This window comes from Oryzias latipes, chromosome 4, assembly GCF_002234675.1.
Source record: "Oryzias latipes chromosome 4, ASM223467v1".
In the NCBI taxonomy this organism is placed as follows: Eukaryota; Metazoa; Chordata; class Actinopteri; order Beloniformes; family Adrianichthyidae; genus Oryzias; species Oryzias latipes.
Window position 1 is genome coordinate 15,660,330 of NC_019862.2, and position 18,543 is coordinate 15,678,872.

The 18,543-nt window shown below is 39.6% G+C and overlaps 1 protein-coding gene across 1 annotated transcript; it reads left to right on the top strand.

The window, feature by feature from the left end:
- The first annotated feature begins 879 nt into the window (after positions 1–879).
- LOC101165628 (leucine rich adaptor protein 1) lies at positions 880–12,620 on the top strand. The gene is made up of 2 exons (XM_004068066.4): positions 880–1,630; positions 10,638–12,620. Exons 1-2 carry the CDS (start codon positions 1,448–1,450, stop codon positions 11,460–11,462), a joined length of 1,008 nt encoding a protein of 335 aa, XP_004068114.1. The 5' UTR covers positions 880–1,447; the 3' UTR covers positions 11,463–12,620.
- The last annotated feature ends 5,923 nt before the right edge of the window (positions 12,621–18,543 follow it).

The following is an 18,543-nucleotide window of genomic DNA, read 5'->3' on the forward strand; positions in this document are numbered from 1 at the left end:
TAACTTCTCTGGTTTAACAGATGTCTGCTGAACTTTTTTCGTCTTCATCAAGACCATGAGTGACTTCTAAATACATTTGGATCAGATATGAAAGCTTTTTTTGTATTGATAAAAAAATGCATTTTATTTTAGAATATAATTCAAATCAGAGTTTAGGGTTTTTACCATTACAGAGACCATTCCATTAATTGAAAATGATAACTTTATCTGTAAAACCACATGAAAAAGTGGATTATGAAAGTATGATACAGGTACAAAGGTGTAACTTCTAACTAGGTAGCATTATTTTTTCCTAATCTAAACTTTCGTAGTTTTCAGTCCAAACATTACAAATACATAATTATTTTCATATTTTTAACAGCTGTGGACAACTGATGTTGAAATTGCTAGAAATTTTTGACCAATATATAAAATTTCTAATGCTATAAGAATTTGTCTCACTCTATAATTTTCCTCGGACTCAAAACAGTTGTTAAATGGAGGTACTATTTCGGATCGCAATACAGTTTTATACTTTTCATTTTTATTTTTTGCCTCATTTCCATATCAGTTGTTACAATAGTTCATGAAACAATCAGGGTCATTTTCCAGCCTTAATTTCTGCAAAATCAATGCAAATGGATCACATTAGGGCTGAAAAATGAAAATGTCTTTGAAATATTGTGTATATGTCTACTGTCTGTGGATCACGTGTTCTGAAAACACCGAAAAGGTCGGAAAAGGTGGGGCGGGTAATTTTGGCTGCCAGGCTTTTTTTTTAAATTAATATTCCTTATTACTTTTGTTCCTTTGATTCAAATACAAAACATTTAAATTGCCTTTTGTATGGATTTATATTATGGTTGGAAAACGGGACTGTAAAAGGTACTCCTTTGTATTCCAGATCTGAAGTCTATTTTTTTTTAGACATTTTCCAGTAAAATTGCATTTTATTTTGGTAGTGGATAGCCCTTTGGTGCTTTGGTAGTTTCCCGGAAAACAGTGTAGTACTTGGTGGGATTTGACAGTCTGACTTCTGCGCTGCAGCTGCAGCTGCTGCTGGTCGTTGTCATCATGCAGGTGGAATCTGCGCAGTGAGCTCCAGCATGAGGACCAGAAAGGACCCGCCGCCTCACTGACTGAGGAGTGGGTGCGCCGAGTGCGCTCTCAGGACGCAGAGGGGAGACACTGAATCAACATGGATTTGGACTCTGTCAGCAGGTTTCATCAGATGAAGCTTACAGTCATCAGCTTCTGGATTCTGGCAGAGCAAGAATGAAGCAGAATGTAGATCTGCTGGGATAGTTGTTATCACAGCCACAGTGAGGTCTTTTTCTCTCTTTGCGCAGTCCAATTCGGTGGGAGTCGCGTCTAGGATGCAATACAACCTTGTAGGAAGGAACCGTCGCAGTTTGACAGGAAACCAAACCACAGCGACGTGAACATTCCTCCTCCTCACACCAGGACCATGGATGAAAGCGCTGCCAGCGAAAGCATCCCGGATCTGAAAGATATAGAGATGAAAATTGGACGGAAGACACCGGAGGGGTTGCTCAGATGGATGCGGGGAGACAAGATCGCGCAAGACCCCGTGAAGGAGACGGGGAGGAAGAGTCTGGACGAAAAGATCAGGAGGCTGAAGGTGGAAATGGTAAGAATATTAGAGCCTGGTCAACAGCGCGTGCGTGTGTGGACGTTTTGTGCTGCAGAAGTCTGCGTGTGGAGCTGTCAGTCATGCCGAGAACTGCATCCTGCAGTGACATAATTGTTTTGAGATCTTTCTTAAGAGGAATCAGGAAGAAAAAAAAGAGTTGGAAGAGTATAGAAGCTGCTGCTTCATTTAAATGGTCCAGAGACTTTATTCCACTCAGATGTTCAGTTTTTTTAATGAGAGAAATTACAAACTCAATGTCCTACAAAGATTTGAAACCTGAGCTCAGTCAAAGATCTGTTGACACATCTTCTGGTTCTGAAACAACTGCATATGACTTCAAACCTTGACTTTGCACAATAGATTTAACACATTTCCAATACCTTGTAGTGAAACAACTACTACAGGTTCCTTGTTCTTTTAATGTTTGAAAGAGGAAGATTGAATGTGCAGACCGACTTTTTGATGTGTTTTAAAGTCCCACTCTGATCATATTTTTTACCCAGTGGTCTTCCAACTACGATTATGCCGTTTTTAGCCAAAAATTGACATTCACCTCTGCATCAGAAAGGAGCGGTGATAGGAGCTTGTGGCTTGCCGTAGTAGCTTTTACTTCCCAACAAGCTTTTTCCAGCAGTCTTTTTCATCTGCTCCTGATTCACAACAATACACAAAAATGCCATTTTAATCTTTATTTTCCTTTTATATGTCCTCCATCATGAGGAAAATACCACAAGAACATGTTAAAAACACCAAAAACACGATTTGTATTGGAGTGGGTCTTTAAAACTTAAATAAAAGAAGAGAAAGAGAAACATTGTTTGTTTTCATTTCATAATGGCTGGTGTAAACATACCCTGGTTTATTTAAATATGTTGCATATATGCAATAATAACATTTACAATACAGAAGAGAATAAACAGGGAAGTCATTCCTGTGTGCAGTCCTTTAGGGACCTTCACTGTTCCCACAGCCCTCATGGCCTCACTGCTGCTCGCTATGAAAGCATCTATGGTCTATACTGCTAACTTAAATGTAAATGGGGACATCATGTTTCTCCAGACCAGTTAAACAAACAGAAATGCAGCAGTTAACTTGCTTTTGGAGAAAGCCTTCAGGGGCCAGAAACCTGTTTTTGCTATCAAAACAGAACTCATAGCTTTGAAATGTCTTTATAGTTTGAGAGAACACCACATTGGTCAGATATTTCTTGTATTTCACCTGTCTGTTAAAAATAGTTACTTTAAAAAGTTTCTCCCAAATGGACCTCATGTGACCCCACTATTAACCTTCAACTCTGAACTGTCAGACTGTATGTGTGCCCAGTTTTCCTGCAACTAAGCTAAAGTTTTCTTTTCTTTTTTGAAGATAAGGTTTCCCTCTCCTATAATAATCTATAATAAAAATGTCCATATTCTTGTTTTGATAATGCACAATAAAGACAACAAGGAAACCATAAGTAGAGATGACCACCAATATTGGTCGGGTCTGACAAAGATGTGATGCTTTTACTTGAATTGCCTTGAAGGATGTGAGTGCTCCTGGTGTTCCTTTATTCAATAATTCATGTTGTTCACTGTGCAAAGAAATGCACGTTGCTAGGAAATGAGCCAACCACCAAAAGAGCCATTGTTTTGTGCCGAATACACTTCCTTTCTTTTGTCAGATAATTAGCACTTTCCTCACACTTCCTAAATAAACTTGTGTTGTTGTCATTGGTAATGTGCATTTGTTGGTACTTTCACTTCAAAAATCAATTGACTAATTTTCTTGGCGTGTTGTCGACAACTTATATTCAGAGAACTCTCCTGATTTTCTTCCTCAGAACAAATAAATCTGTCTTGTTTACACAAATGCCATCTCGTAACAAACAGCAGTGACTTTCTTGACTCTACTGTTGTTTTCGTGGACATGTGTTCATGCATGGAGTACATTCCCATAGCAGATGATTCAGTCTGTGGTTGTTACAATGAGCCGAGGCATCGCCGCGACTGAAGTCGCACACAAGGCAAGCTGACTTGTAAAGGAAATCACTCCATACTTACATCAAACATCCAAAGCATTCAGTCAGTTTGGTCAGATGTTGGAAAACAGCTTCTTTTGGGAATTCACCACTGACTAATGGTGGTTGGATTGTGGTGGTTTGTGGAAGAAATGATCCATTACAACATGGGAAGCCTCCTATGTCGTTTAGGAGGTTTTAATATAATTTTATGAAGAATTATGCAGAAGATTTATGTGGTCAGTAAAAAAAAATCCAAAGATCTTTTTATGTCTCACATGCATGTGGCTTTTCAGTGTTGTATCTCAGGTTTCCATAAAGCTGTGAACAACAGAAAAAACCATTGATTTGTTAGTGCTGCCAGCCATTAATGAGCTGCTCTGGGGAAGAAGGAAGTAGAGAGAGACAGGAGGGATGGAAACCAAGAGCCTCTTTCTCACATGGAGGGAGTGAAACTGCTTCATTCATCAGGGAGAGTGGGGTAGTGAAATGAGAGAAGAGATGTGGAGCATTGCACTTTCTCACAAATCTGCTTAGTAAGATGTGCAGGAGTGCGTGTGCAAAATATCTGTGGAGTGGGGCCAATTGGAAAAGCTCACATGCACACACAGTGTTGCACACATTTTAGCAAAGTCACTAGATTCTAGTGTTGTCTGCACACTTTCCTGCATTAGCTTAGTAGACTGCAATAGGAGGCAGGGTGTGAAAGAGGAAGCTATTTTGTCTTCACGCCTTTGCGGTGTGTTTGTGTCTGTGAATCTCTCTGTTTTTCCTCTTCATATGCTTATTTGCAGCCAGTGTGGGCTGAAGCATCTGTCTGCTGATGGAAATATTGCTGTTGATCAAATCTGGAGCCTTTTTTTAACATCTAAGAACAGCAAAAGACTGGAGGAAGGCTTGAATTATACCAGGGAGAATGACAAGGATGCTTCATCTGTCAGATTAAATGCTTTAAAATAGCACACATAATGCATTTAGGATCAACAAAAAAAGAGACATAACACTATTTTTAACAATCTGCATATTTGTTCTGTTGTTTTTGTAGTGTCAGTGTCCAGCTTTCAGATTAAAGACAGCCTGGTCTGATCTGAACAGATTTATTGGTTAAGAGGATGCTTTTTTTTTCTTCTCTGTAGCTTTTCTTTCAAACTCAAACTCTCACGTTTGTCTGTGGACAGATGAATGTCAGCTCAAAGTCAGCTGAGAACGGAGCTGCAGGGCATTAAATAGGACTCGACTTGATCCAATCTTCTCCTTCTGTCTGAAATCTGACTGCTGATGGCCATCACCATTAGTGTCTAGTTAAGTTTAAATCAAGGATCTGCAACCTTTAATGCTCAAGGAGCTTCTGAGGCCAGTTTTTGCTGACCAAAACCCAGTGAGAGCGGCAAAGTACCACTTCACAGCTTGGAAAAAAACATTTAGTTTTTATTATTTTTCTATGTATTTATAAAATGTAGCTTTTAAATGCATGTAATAATTGAATTATAACAGTGTAAGTATTTTTGTAGATTTTATTATTTTTAACTTCAGATAGCAGTACATTCAAGACCTTTCAAAAAATGTACAAATAATATTCCAAAACTACAAAACCATTTATTATTGTTAGCATATTTCTTTAAAGCCAAAAAGATGATAAATAGAGTCAAAAAAGATCTGCATGTGGCTCCAAAGCCTCAGGTTGCAGTCCCGTGGTCTAAATCCCTCCTCTTTGACTTACAGTTCTATTGTTATCATTCATTGGTTTTACTTTCCTCCTGTTTTGTCTTTCTGGTTATAAACATAGTACCTATAAGACTTCACTCATCAGAAACATCACACTCAACTGTTTTGTTTTGTTTTACCTTTTGTAATCCAGTGTGGTACAATGGTACAACATAGATGGGCCAAAAGGAGAATGCAAAATGTATTGAAATAGCTGTTAATCAGTGTGAATTGGGCTTCCTTTTTTTTAGGCTGTTTGATTCTTAAAAGATTTATAAGATTATAATTCAAAGAATTTTGCCAGGCTCCCTGATTCTCATTTTTACAAAAATGGTAAAAGAATGTGATGTATTCAGAAGATTTTGATGGGGCCAGTCTGTCTGCACTAATGCAGCTAAAAAATGTTCATCTTTTTACTTGGTGCATGAGTAATAATGAGGTAGTCACATTTTATGCCCTTTAACCTAACTATAGAAACATAACTAATGTGCAGAATATTTGTTCAATGAATAAAACTGCACTTCAATGCTATCATTGTTTTTGGAAGCATCTATTATGGTGACTGAGTCAAATATATTTAAAGCTTAACAGAGTCACAAATTTAAATAATTTTGAACTATGATCATTTCTTCATCAATTAGAGTCAAATGCAAACAGATGGCTTTTTGAAGGTTGGATGGAGACTGGGAGAAAACTCTAAGGACACCATCCGTCTGGAAAAGACGCAGGGAATGTGGATTTTTTTTTTTTTTTTTTTTTGCTGGTGCCTGAGAGAACCAGAGTCCCAGCTGGCAGTGATTCAGCAGTCTGTTATGTTGCTGCGTGACATTGGGAAGCTGCCTTTGTCGTGTGGGAGGGTCACATCATGCTTCCACTGCCCTTGTCATCAGCCCTGTTAAATTATTGCTGCTTTTCTATGTATCACCAGCATCACTGCAGCATCAACACAAGGTTTTTTGAGATGGTGACTATGTTTTATTAAAATCTTTGTATTGATTGCATCATTGAATGAGTTCATCAAGTGTTTGTTAAGGAGTCTTTTTGCCTGCAGGCATTTGTCTGACCTTTACCTAATTGTTGAGTGACAGATGCTCCACAATTTTACCACTTGTCTTTATTTTTTACCATGAAGCCTAAAATATTATTTTATTATTCTTGAGCTACTCTAATTCATCTTATGTCCTTATGAAACCAAGGAAAACTGTTTTTTATTCCTAGTGATATATCACAGCAGGCTTAAAAAGCAGGAAAATGACTAATCACTATATATATTTGTAGACTAAAGGTGGCAAATAATAGGATTGGGGGGCTTTTTTTCTACAAATGCCTTTTTTAATGGGTTAGATATTAAAATATACTTTGTGTTAGCCAGCAGATTTCTTGCGCAAAAATGTTTAAAATCCAGAAATTCTCGAGAGGCTTCTCTGCAGGACCATATTCTGCTCTAATGCCAAAACTTGACGGAACTCAGTTTCATACTTAGAGCAACAATAAAGTAATAAAGTTAATGGCTATGAAGGAAATACACTCAGAAAAATTCCTGTGCATACAAACGGCAGCCCAACTGGTACTAGAACAAAAACAATTTAGCATCTTTTGACCTTTAATTCAACATGTAAGTTTTATTTGCCAATGAAGTGTGCATTATCAGAAATTAAAGCACGCCGTAGAAGCCTTGCTTCAGCAAAGTGCGTTAATCTCTGATTATGCACACTTCGAAGGCCATTATCCCTCTTATACCATAGTCACTTACACAATAAATACATTTTTAATCAGTTGTTAGCACTTTGTTCTTGTTATTTTTTCAGTTTAGATCACTTTTTTCACAGAAAGTTGACTTTGTTTCGTGGTGTTGTGCGTTGTCACGGTGACAACCTACCTTAACGGCAGCAGCAAAGGAAAGCGATATATATGCTGATGGCCATGATGGGGTAAATAAAGCAACATTTTCAGAGAGAAAGTTCATCTCTTACCTCTTGTTTTTGTCTAGATGATGAAGCTAAAGTGTGTTTTAAGAAGCCTTCACAGTGATACAGAATATTTATCCTATGTGACCGGAACCTCTTTTTTAGGTGTGCATTATCACTGTGGATTATCACTTTTTAATCTACACCCAGCAGCCAATCAGAATCAAGTATTCACCCCGACCATGGTATAATATTCAATAACTTACTCCTTTTTTTGCAGATAGTTTTTTAAATAGCAAAAATTTCAACATTCTTTTTACTGTTAACTTGGTGATTTCTGGATGAGTGAAACTCTGAGGCGTGTAAACTCCATGAGTCAAGTCAACCTCTTCCTTCATGGCACTCTTTGTGCAGGAGGATGTTCATAACCTGGTGGAGTGCAGAGTTTCGTTACCATCTTGCTACCTCAGCGCTGACAGGCATGGAACTCCTTTTATTGCCAGCTTCCCTGCCTGCTCAGCTGCTGCCAGCCATAAAGCTCAAGCCAGAGCTCCACCCCAAATATCTGTTTGCCAGAACGCCAGCGGGTTAAGAGCCACGCATGCAGCTCTCTGGCAGGAAACCGTGCTCGCTGACCTGCGCGTTTTTATGCACTTCTGCTTCCTTGGATCATATTATCAGTGTTTCATGTGCATTGCAGATGACCATGTGGGTTAAAGAAAACCTGTAATATTCATAAAGTAAAGGAATATAATGATTTAAGAACAGAGGGTTTTCATGAAGTTAACTCACTTGTGTTGCAGTGAAGGAAATTCAGATTCACATTGATTTAGAAAAATTTGCTTTAAACTTGGTTTTATGTTATTTATATACAACTTAGAGTAAGACTTTTTTGAATTTCCCCACCACTGGTTTTACTGGTGATTGAATATAAAACAAATATAAATTCTCAAAAATGTAAGAAAGAGCCTCAAATTGAAATCTTGTAGAACTACTTGTGAGATTTAGGTAAATCTAGAAGAAATAAGTCACCATGTCTTCTTTAAAATAATTGATTTTTTGGAGAATTTCTTTGGTATACTATTAACACCATGATAAAGTAATGTAGCATACAGGTAATTCTTTGGGTTTTACTTGACTTAATGCAATTGGCAGCTACTTTACAAAACAACTTTAAATGGCAGCTGTCTTTAGTGTCGCCTTCTCAGATGTTTGCCCTGAAGTGCCAGCGGCTCCTTTGTTTCAACATCTGCTCTTATGATGGACCCCTTTGATAATTCAATATGCAACACTGGTTCTGCTCAGGCGCAGCAGTGCAGTGAAGCAAAACACCCTTTTCTGTCTCAGTTGAGTGATCCAAATATGAAGATAATTTGGATCTGTTTTGGATTTGACTTTTAAATGCCAGATTTGTTGTGTTATTGAAGAAACCTTTGTCTTGCTTGTCAAAAATGTGTAGAGATCATAATGCAAAATGTATTTATTCAGCATTTTATCAGAATTCTACCGTTGACATTACTCATCTTCCTTTGCCCCATGGCCTCAGTCTATCTCTATCTTCTGCATCCTCCACTCACACCAACCACCCTCATGTCCTTCTCTACAACGTCCACGAACTTCCAACAATTACATTGTTTGTTTGTGTTGCTCTCTTGCAAAATCACATGCCCTCACTGTTAAAACAAAGGTTATTTCTTCAACCCAATTATTGGGTTTTTCATGTTGGGATATATTTTTGGGTTACTTTTTGCAGCAAAACTAATTTTGGGGGTTATAGTGGTTTCATTTTAACCCAATTTATGTATTTTTTTCCTGAGGTTTTTCCTGAGTTGAAATAACCCAGAAACATGTTAGCCCCTTTTTAGCCTCAGAGTTGGGTTTAAAAGATCTATCTTGGGTTATTTTAAACAATGGAGTTTATATTGTGTTTTTCAAGTTCTTACTTTGTTTTTGAAATTGTTGGGAGCCGGTTTAGCTCGTGATGGTTTACGGCGCCTTCCGTCCGTGTAACCAGGGTTCAACTCCGGGCTGCTCCCTGTTACCTTCTCTACTTCTGTGCCGGTACCAAGCCCAGTTGCTTTGAGAGGGTTGCGTCAGGAAGGGCATCCGGCGTAAAACATTGCCAAGTTTACCATGCGACTCGTTCGCTGTGGCAACCCCTGATGGGAAAAAGACAAACAACAACTTTATTTTTGAAATTATTTTTTTAGTTGATTTATTAAAATTACTTCCGGCTCGGAAGCCAAATCTCCTGTATTAGGGTCCTCGAAAGCACCATCCCTAACACACTCAGGAAGCTGGTTTCTCCAGACCTGTGGGGCCTGCCACGATTTTTGCTCATGAATTCTTTTGACGTGTTAAATAAAAAAAAAAACACCTTCAGAACAGACATTTTTAATTGCAAAGAAGCTGTCAATATTTAAATGTTTAAGACTTTGAAGTTACGAATTCACAGACTATGTATCTGAGCAATAATTCAGAAAACCATAAAAGATGCTCCAGTTTGGTTAAATAATGTGGGATTCAATTGTGCTTCTTTTTCCACACCTGCTTTATTCCAAGTGTTTCAAAGGTGAAGTCTGCATCTAGAAAAAAAAAAGATTGAAAGGGAGAGACAGTTCAAAGCACCATATCTTGACAGCAACCAGGTGTATCTCTTTATATATATACATTTTTCATAGGTAAATGGATGCAATTTATAAAGATTATGTTTTGAAAAGTCTTAAATATTAATCAAGAAAACAGACGAGCAGAAATGATGAGGAAGAGGAGATCCAATCTGGGGAAAGAAAGTAGTAGGCCCTCCAGGGAAAAAACAAAACAAAACATAAATTGACTTTAACAAGCTGGGTTGTATGATATTACTGCAGTTTATAATTTTTTGGCAAATTCTAAATAGAAATTCATTTTTGTATATAGTTTTCCATAGCAGCAGATGTTTTTTCTTTCAGTCGCTGACTATTTTGGTCCATCGTTGCGCCTCTTACACATTTCACACTGGGGGATTTTGATAGCTGTAACTGTTGCTGTAATCATTTGCACTAATGTGTTGTACTTTCCACTGTGTCAGATTCTCATCTCTCAGCTTCTCCTGCAGAGCCAATTTTGGTCATATTTCCTGGGAATTTCCATCTGGAAGCCAGTTTCGTCTCCTGCTCCCATTTTTAGTGTTGTACCTTCCTGCTAGTTGGGAACTTTTTTGTTTTTTCCTTCTGTTTCGGTGGTCTGTAGATCATTTTATGGTACTTAAATGAGCCAACAATTACTGCACTGAACAGAAATGTTATTCCATGTCCAGATTACTTCATTCTTTAACACTGAATACCTTAGACACCTAAAAATAAGTATTTTCTCTGTCACTGATGAATATCTCTTGTCTTTTGTGTTTCAAAAGGCTCACTTACGCTCAGTGGATGTGAAGATTCTGCAGCAGTTACTGGCCGTTCATGAGGGCATCGAGGCGGTCAAATGGTTGATGGAGGAGCGCAGCACCCTAACCAGCCACTGCAGCAGCCTGACCAGCAGCCAGTACAGCCTGGGCGAGGGTCCTGACACCTCATGGAGGGGTTCCTGGAGCAGCCTGCAGGACCCCACCATTGACAAGCTTGACAACATCTCCATTGGCAGCTACCTGGACACCCTGGCAGATGAAATGGACGAGTATTGCCCTTCCAGCTCTGAATCTGTCATCTGCTCCACTACACCACTAGTCTCAGAAAATACTGCAGGGAGTTCTGTGAGAGGAGGGTCTGAGGTCAAAATGAATGGAGTTGAAGCAGATAAAGGGACTCCAAGTACAAATCTGAAAAATGGCAGAGGAAATGGGGATAGAAATGAGGGAGAAGTGAGAGTGGGACCAGAGAATGGCAACAGTGGTGTCACTAGCAGCTGTCCTCAAGCTAAGTCTGAAAAGCCCAAACAAGATGGTCAAGTCCTCAAGTCTGTGGAGAAGGATAAAACAAGTTGTCTCATTAAAGATAATAATATAACACACTCAATTAAGGCAAATGGCGTCCTGGAGAAGACGCCAACAAAAACCTGCAGTCCAACTCACGCAAACTTCGGCGACAAACTAGAAACCATCCAGAGCCCCAAACTCAAACCTTACAAAAATGGTAATATTGACATGGACACATGCAAAATGAATGGAAAAGGGCACCTGGAGTACGACGCTCACTGGCGTTGGGTGCAGTCGCAAGAAGACGTGACATTTTTGTAAAAGATTAAGTCAAGGCAGTTCTTGAGTCCTCCTCCTTCAGCAAAACCAAAAACATTACAGGTTCCTATCAAAGAGAAGAGGAACTGCTGTTTAAAGCGCACATTTTGAGACTTTCCTCAGACAGCTTGGTCTTTCCTGGGAATGCAATAGCTTTCTGCAAATAATGATGTCAGTATTATTGGTGATGCACATTACAGAATTAAAATCATATTTACCCCGACAGGGCTGCATCAGTGACAAGTCCTGTCAGAGTTTTTCCCTCAGGGTCTTTTTTGACACACCCTGATTGTGTTTTTAATTTTCCTTTACATTTTTTTGAGAATCAAGCACATTCAAATGCCAGAGAGCTGACTCATGAATGCAGATTGTTTAAACTTAATACATTAGTTTGAAAATTGATCCATTATTCCTGATTTCAATCTTTAAAATACTATATATTGCACTTATATACTTGATCCTTTGATAATCACTGACCTTTCATTCGTGCTGTAAATTCCTTGTGCCCTTACTGGCAGTGATTTCCCAAATGTCAAAATGTTTATGGAATCAAATACATTGTCATTCTCAGTATGAACTGTGGTCATTTGGAGGGGATGAAGTTGCTGCATGCTTATCAAACAGACAGGAAGTACACTTTAAAATGGAATGTATCAAAATCTTTACTTGGACCTAAGGGTGGACTCCTGACACCTGGCTGTTGGAAATGACAGCTCTGTAGCCAGAAGTATTGCATTAAACGCCCAATTTGTTTTACTCTCGCTGAAATTCCAAAAGAAACATATTTTTTAGGCATATTTATGAAACTATAAGTACTGTGTTATAGAAAAGCATTATACGAGAAAAATATAACCAATGAAAGTAGTTTTCGCAAATTGTGGATTTAAAAAATATCCAGACCAACAAAATAACAGCAGGAAGACAAAACTCAAAAATCGATAAATGTTTATCGTATAAAAATATTGTTTTTCAGCTAACTGCAATATTGTGTATTCAATGAATCTGTTTGCAGCTTCTCTGTCTGTCTAGTTGTCACTGGTTGTATGCAATTGCTAAATATGGCTGGATCTCTTTCTTCCTCTTTAACATTTGTAAAGTCCTGCTTGACTTTGATTTCATACTGAAGTTGTGCCTGATTATTATAAACCTTAAGCACCACAAGCCTGTTTTTTTCCTAAGATGTCTGCTCTGTTGTGATAATAGTTTAGAGGGAAATTGTCATGTTTGCGTGAATAGATGGCTGAGGCCAACACTGTGTTCAGTTGAATGTGAACTGATGAGTTTGTTTTTCCAGCTGGGGGTGTGTTGCATGTGTCTTTTGAGAACTTTTGTGGTTGATGTGAAAGAAACGTGCAAAAGACTAAACCCAGTTGGAGTAGAAAAGCAATATCCTTTTATGACGACTGCCTTCCATTGGCCAGATCATTCAGCAAGCGAAGTTTAATAATAGTGTAGTTCAATACCACAGATGAAGAAACGAGTGAGGAAGTCTGCCACTGAGAAGGACAGACAAGTCCCAAAGTATTTTATAAGAATATTTACTTTTATATTTCTTCACACTGTTCAGTCAGTTGTGTCCCAATGATTTTTATAAGTCTTAGGCATTGAATTTTTTTATGATTTGCTCAAATTTTTTTAAATAAATCTTTTTTTTATTCCTAAAATAATAAAATTCCCACACATTACACGTGCAATGAAGGCATCATGACAGAAAATACTGAAAGTATTACAAAGTTTTTGGTTGAGTTTCAGCCAGAATGTTTTGATAAAAGCCATTTCCATCCATAAGTTCCTATGGAGCCCTGGACATGACGTTCTAAAACAACTGCTTCCTCAAGTTACTCATTCCTGGTTCTAAATTAGTATTTTGTGTACACAAATTAACATTTAGTAGCACAATTTAGTATTTTGTGCACATTAATTCACATTTTGTGGTCATAAATTATTTTTTTCTGAGCACAAATGGGTTTGTGCACACTACTTAGCATTTTGTACACACTAATTAGCATTTTGCAGGGACCAATTAGCATTTGGTAGGGACAAATAAACATTTTGTGGCCACAAAATAATAAAATACTAATTTGTTTACCCAAGAAGATTATTTGTGCCCACAAAATGCGGATAAAATGCTAAATTGTGTTCACAAAATGCTAATTAGTGTGCACAAACTATTAATTTGAGGGTACCATATATGTATACAGTACAGACCAAATGTTTGGACACACCTTTTCATTTAAAGAGTTTTCTTTATTTTCATGTCTATGCAAATTGTAGATTAAAACTGAAGGCATCAAAACTATGAAATAACACATATGGAATTATGTAAAAAACAAAAAAGTGCGAAACAACTAAAAATATTTGATAATGTAGGTTCTTTCTAGTAGCTACCTTTTACTTTGATTACTGCTTTGCACATTCTTGGCATTTTCTTGATGAGCTTCAAGAGGTAGTCTCCTGAAATGGTCTTCCAACAGTCTTGAAAGAGTTCCCAGAGATGCTTAGTACTTGTTGGCCCTTTTGCCTTCACTCTGCGGTCCAGTTCACCTCAAACCATCTCTATTGGGTTCAGGTCCGGTGACTGTGGAGGCCAGGTAATCTGGCGCAGTACCCATCACTCTCTTTCTTGCTCAAATAGCCCTTACACAGCCTGGAGGTGTGTTTGGGGCCATTGTCCTGTTGAAAAATAAATGATGGTCATACTAAACCCAAACCGGTTGGAATAGCATGCCGCTGCAAGATGCTGTGGTAGCCATGCTGGTTCAGTATGCCTTTAAGTTTGAATAAATCCCCAACAGTGTCACCAGCAAAGCACCCCCGCACCATCACACCTCCTCCTGCATGTTTCACTGTGGAAACCAGGCATGTAGAGTCCATCCGTTCACATTTTCTGCGTCGCACAAAGACACGGTGGTTGGAACCAAAAATCTCAAATTTGTACTCACCAGACAAAAGCACAGATTTCCACTGGTCTAATGTCCATTCCTTGTGTTCTTTAGCCCAAACAAGTCTCTTCTGCTTGTTGCATTTCTTTAGCAGTGGTTTCCTAGCAGATATTCTACCATGAAGGCCTGATTCACACAGTCTCCTTTTAACAGTTGTTGTAGAGATGTGTCTGCTGCTAGAACTCTGTGTACCATTAACCTGCGCTCTAATATGAGCTGCTGTTAACCTGCAATTTCTGAGGCAGGTGACTCGGATGAACTAATCCTCCGCAGCAGAGGTGACTCTTGGTCTTCCTTCCCTGAGGCGGTCCGCATGTGAGCCAGTTTCTTTGTAGCGCTTGATAGTTTTTGTGACTGCACTTGGGGACACTTTCAAAGTTTTCCTATTTTTTCAGACCGACTGACCTTCATTTCTTAAAGTAATGATGGCCATTTTTCTCTATTTAGCTGCTTTTTTGTTGCCATTGTACAAATTCTAACAGTCTATTCAGTAGGACTATCAGCTGTGTATCCACCTGACTTCTGCGCAACACAACTGATGGTCCCAACCCCATTTATAAGGCAAGAAATCACACTTATTAAACCTGACAGGGCATGCCTGTGAAGTGAAAAACATTTCAGGTGACCACCTCTTGAAGCTCATCAAGAGAATGCCAAGAGTGTGCAAAGCAGTAATCAAAGCAAAAGGTGGCTAATTTGAAGAACCTAGAATATGACATATTTTCAGTTGTGTCAAACGTTTTTGTTATGTTTATAATTCCACATGTGTTATTTCGTAGTTTTGATGCCTTTAGCGTGACTCTACAATTTTCATAGTCATGAAAATAAAGAAAACTCTTTGAATGAGAAGGTGTGTCCAAACTTTTGGTCTGTACTGTATATATAAAAAAACGCCCCTCTCACCTTTCCGCGAGTGGTTTCTCCTCCAAGCTCGGGTCCTCTACCAGAGGCCTGGGAGCTGGAGGATCCTGTGCAGTATCTTAGTTGTTCCTAGCACTGCGCTTTTCTGGACTGAGAGGTCTGGGGTCTTTCCAGTGTGTGAATGTGTGTGTGAATGTGTGTGTGCATGGGTGAATGGGACTGTGGCTGTAAAGCGTTTTGGGCCTTCATAAGAAGGTAGAAAGCGCTATATAAGTACACGCCATTTACCATTTACCATTTCCAGGGAAATGTTGTTGCTACTCTTCCAGCTTGGGGGTTACTGCCCGAGTGCTCCAATTACCACAGGCACCACTGTCACCTTCACATTCCATGCCTACTCCAGTTCTTCTCTGAGTCCCTGGTATTTCTCTAGTTTCTCATGTTCCTTCTTCCTGATGTCCCCATCACTTGGCACCGCCACATCCACCACAACGGGTTTCCTCTGTTTTTCATCCACCACTACAATGTCTGGTTGGTTCGCCATTACCATCCTATTAGTCTGGATCTGGAAGTCCCACATGATCTTTGCCCTCTCATTCTCTACCACCTTCGGAGGTGTTTCCCATTTTGACCTTGGGGTTTCCAGTCCATATTCTGCACACATGTTCCTGTTTATTATTTCAGCCACTTGATTGTGGCACTCCATGTATGCTTTCCCTACCAGCATCTAACACCCTGCAGTTATGTGCTGGATTGTTTCGGGCAACTCTTTGCACAGCCTACACCTTGGGTCTTGTCGGGTGTGGTAGATCTGAGCCTCTATTGCTCTGGTGTTCAGGGCTTGTTCCTGAGCTGCCAGGATGAGTGCTTCAGTGCTGTCCTGTAAACCAGCCCTTTCTAGCCATTGGTAAGTCTTCTTGATATCAGCCACTTCAGTTATGGTCCGGTGGTACATCCCATGCAGGGGTTTGTCCTCCCACGAGGATCTGTCCTCTAGCACTGTGTCCTCTGCTCTCCATTTCCTGAAACATTCACTGAGCACACTGTCAGTTAGGGCCTTGAGCTTGATGTATCCATGGATCTTGGATGTTTCATCCTGGATAGTGGATTCCACGCTCACTAGTCCTCTGCCTCCTTCCTTCCGGCTAGCATACTGTGTCAGGGTGCTGAATTTGGGATGGAACCCTCCATGCATGGTGAGGAGCTGTCGTGTTTTAACATCCGTGGTCTGTATCTCTTCCTTTGACCCTCTTATTATTCCTGCAGGGTATCTGATAACTGGCAGTGTGTAGCTGTTTATTGCCCGGGTCTTATTTTTGCCATTAAGCTGGCTTCTCAGTACTTGCCTTACCCGTTGGAAGTATTTAGCTGTTGCAGCTTTCCTTGTTGCCTGCTCCAGGTTGCCATTTGCCTGTGGAATTCCAAGGTACTTGTAGCTGTCCTCAATGTCTGCCATTGTTCCTTCTGGGTACACCCCTCCTGTGTGGACTACCTTGCCTCTCTTTGTCACCATCCGGCTACATTCCTCGAGCCTAAATGAGATCCCAATGTCAACACTGTAGATCCTGGTGGTGTGGATCAGGGAGTCAATGTCACACTCACTCTTAGCATATAGCTTGATGTCATCCATGTAGAGGAAATGACTGATGTTGGCCCCATATTTGAGTCGGTATCCATAGCCAGTCTTGTTGATTACTTGGTTGTTTTGATCCATGCAGAACAGCAGTGGGGACAGAGCATCACCTTGGTATATCCCACATTTGATGGACACTTGTGCAAGTGGCTTGCCATTGGCTTCAAGGGTTGTTTTCCAAAGCTTCATTGAATTTCTTATGAAGGCTCTTAGAATCCTGTTGATGTTGTACAGCCCCAAGCATGTGATCCACGTGTGTGGCATTGAGTCATGGGCTTTCTTGTAATCAATCCAGGCTGTGCACAGGTGGGTGTGTCGTGACCTGCAGTCTTGAGCGACTGTTCTGTCAACCAGGAGTTGGTGTTTGGCTCCTCTGGACTCTCTACCAATGCCCTTCTGTGTGTTGCTGTATTGATCCATGTGCCTATTTATCTTGGTTGCAATGATGCCTGACATGAGCTTCCATGTTGTGGACAGACAGGTCATGGGCCGGTAGTTGGATGGGACTGCACCCTTTGAGGGATCATTCTGGATTAGGATCGTTCGCCCTTCCGTTAACCATTTGGGGTGAGTCCCATCTCTTGGCAGCTGGTTCATTTGTGCTGCCAGGTGCTCCTGGAGTGCGGTGAGCTTCTTTAGCCAGTAGACATGTATCATATCAGGGCCAGGTGCTGTCCAGTTCTTCATACCTGAGACGCTTTCTTGAATGTCGGCCTCTGGTTACTGGATTATGTTCAGGGAGGTCCCTATGTTCTTTTCTCAGAAAGACCAGCCACTTTTCCAGTACTGTTCAGTTTCTAGCCTTGGTTGGTCTGATCGGATGTTTTTTTTACCCTGCCACTAAGCATACACTTTTGCAGGCTGAGTTGCGAACAGCCTGCTTATCTGTCTGGCTTCATTGTCTCTTGTGTACCTCTTTAGGTGGCTGCTCAAGGCTAGGATTCATTGTTTGGCAGTTTCCGGTGCTTCATATACATATATATTAATGTCATGTTCATGGCTCTGTAAGTTTCTATCCTGTTGGAAAAAATTCAATAGTTATTGTTATAAAAACAGGTAGCCATAAAAAATGGCTTTAACTTCTAGCAAGCTTAAAGCCATTTTGCATGTTGCTGGCTTGCCAAAATAAAGATATTATCACAGCAATGTAATCCAATGAGATCATGTAATTTTTTCCCTGCTCAGTTTAAAGTAGGTCAAATACAACACAGTGTAGAGAAATATTACAGAATCTTTCTTGTCCAAATTTTGCCCAAAAAGGCTTCCAAATGTATCAAAAAAAAAGTTCAAAGTTGATTAAAAAATGGATGATGACTTTAAAAAAAAATCAAATTTTATTTGACTTAGTTGGAGGGCAGTTTCTCTGTCACAGCTAATGTTGTTGTTGGACAATCTTATGGGCATTAAGCAAATTATTTAGAGTAAAATTGACTATACCTACATCAATATTAAACAATTCCAAGCTGTCATTACTGTTTGGGTCACTTGCAGTCAACCCATTTCAACTTGTTCTGGTTGGCTTCATTATGCAATCCTTTTTTTTTTTTGGCTCCAAGATGGTAAACTAAACATGGATTCATCTGTGCCACCAAAGAGTTCCTTTTCCCCTGCGTCCCGCTTTTTTTTAACCCGACACAGTGGTTTGAAG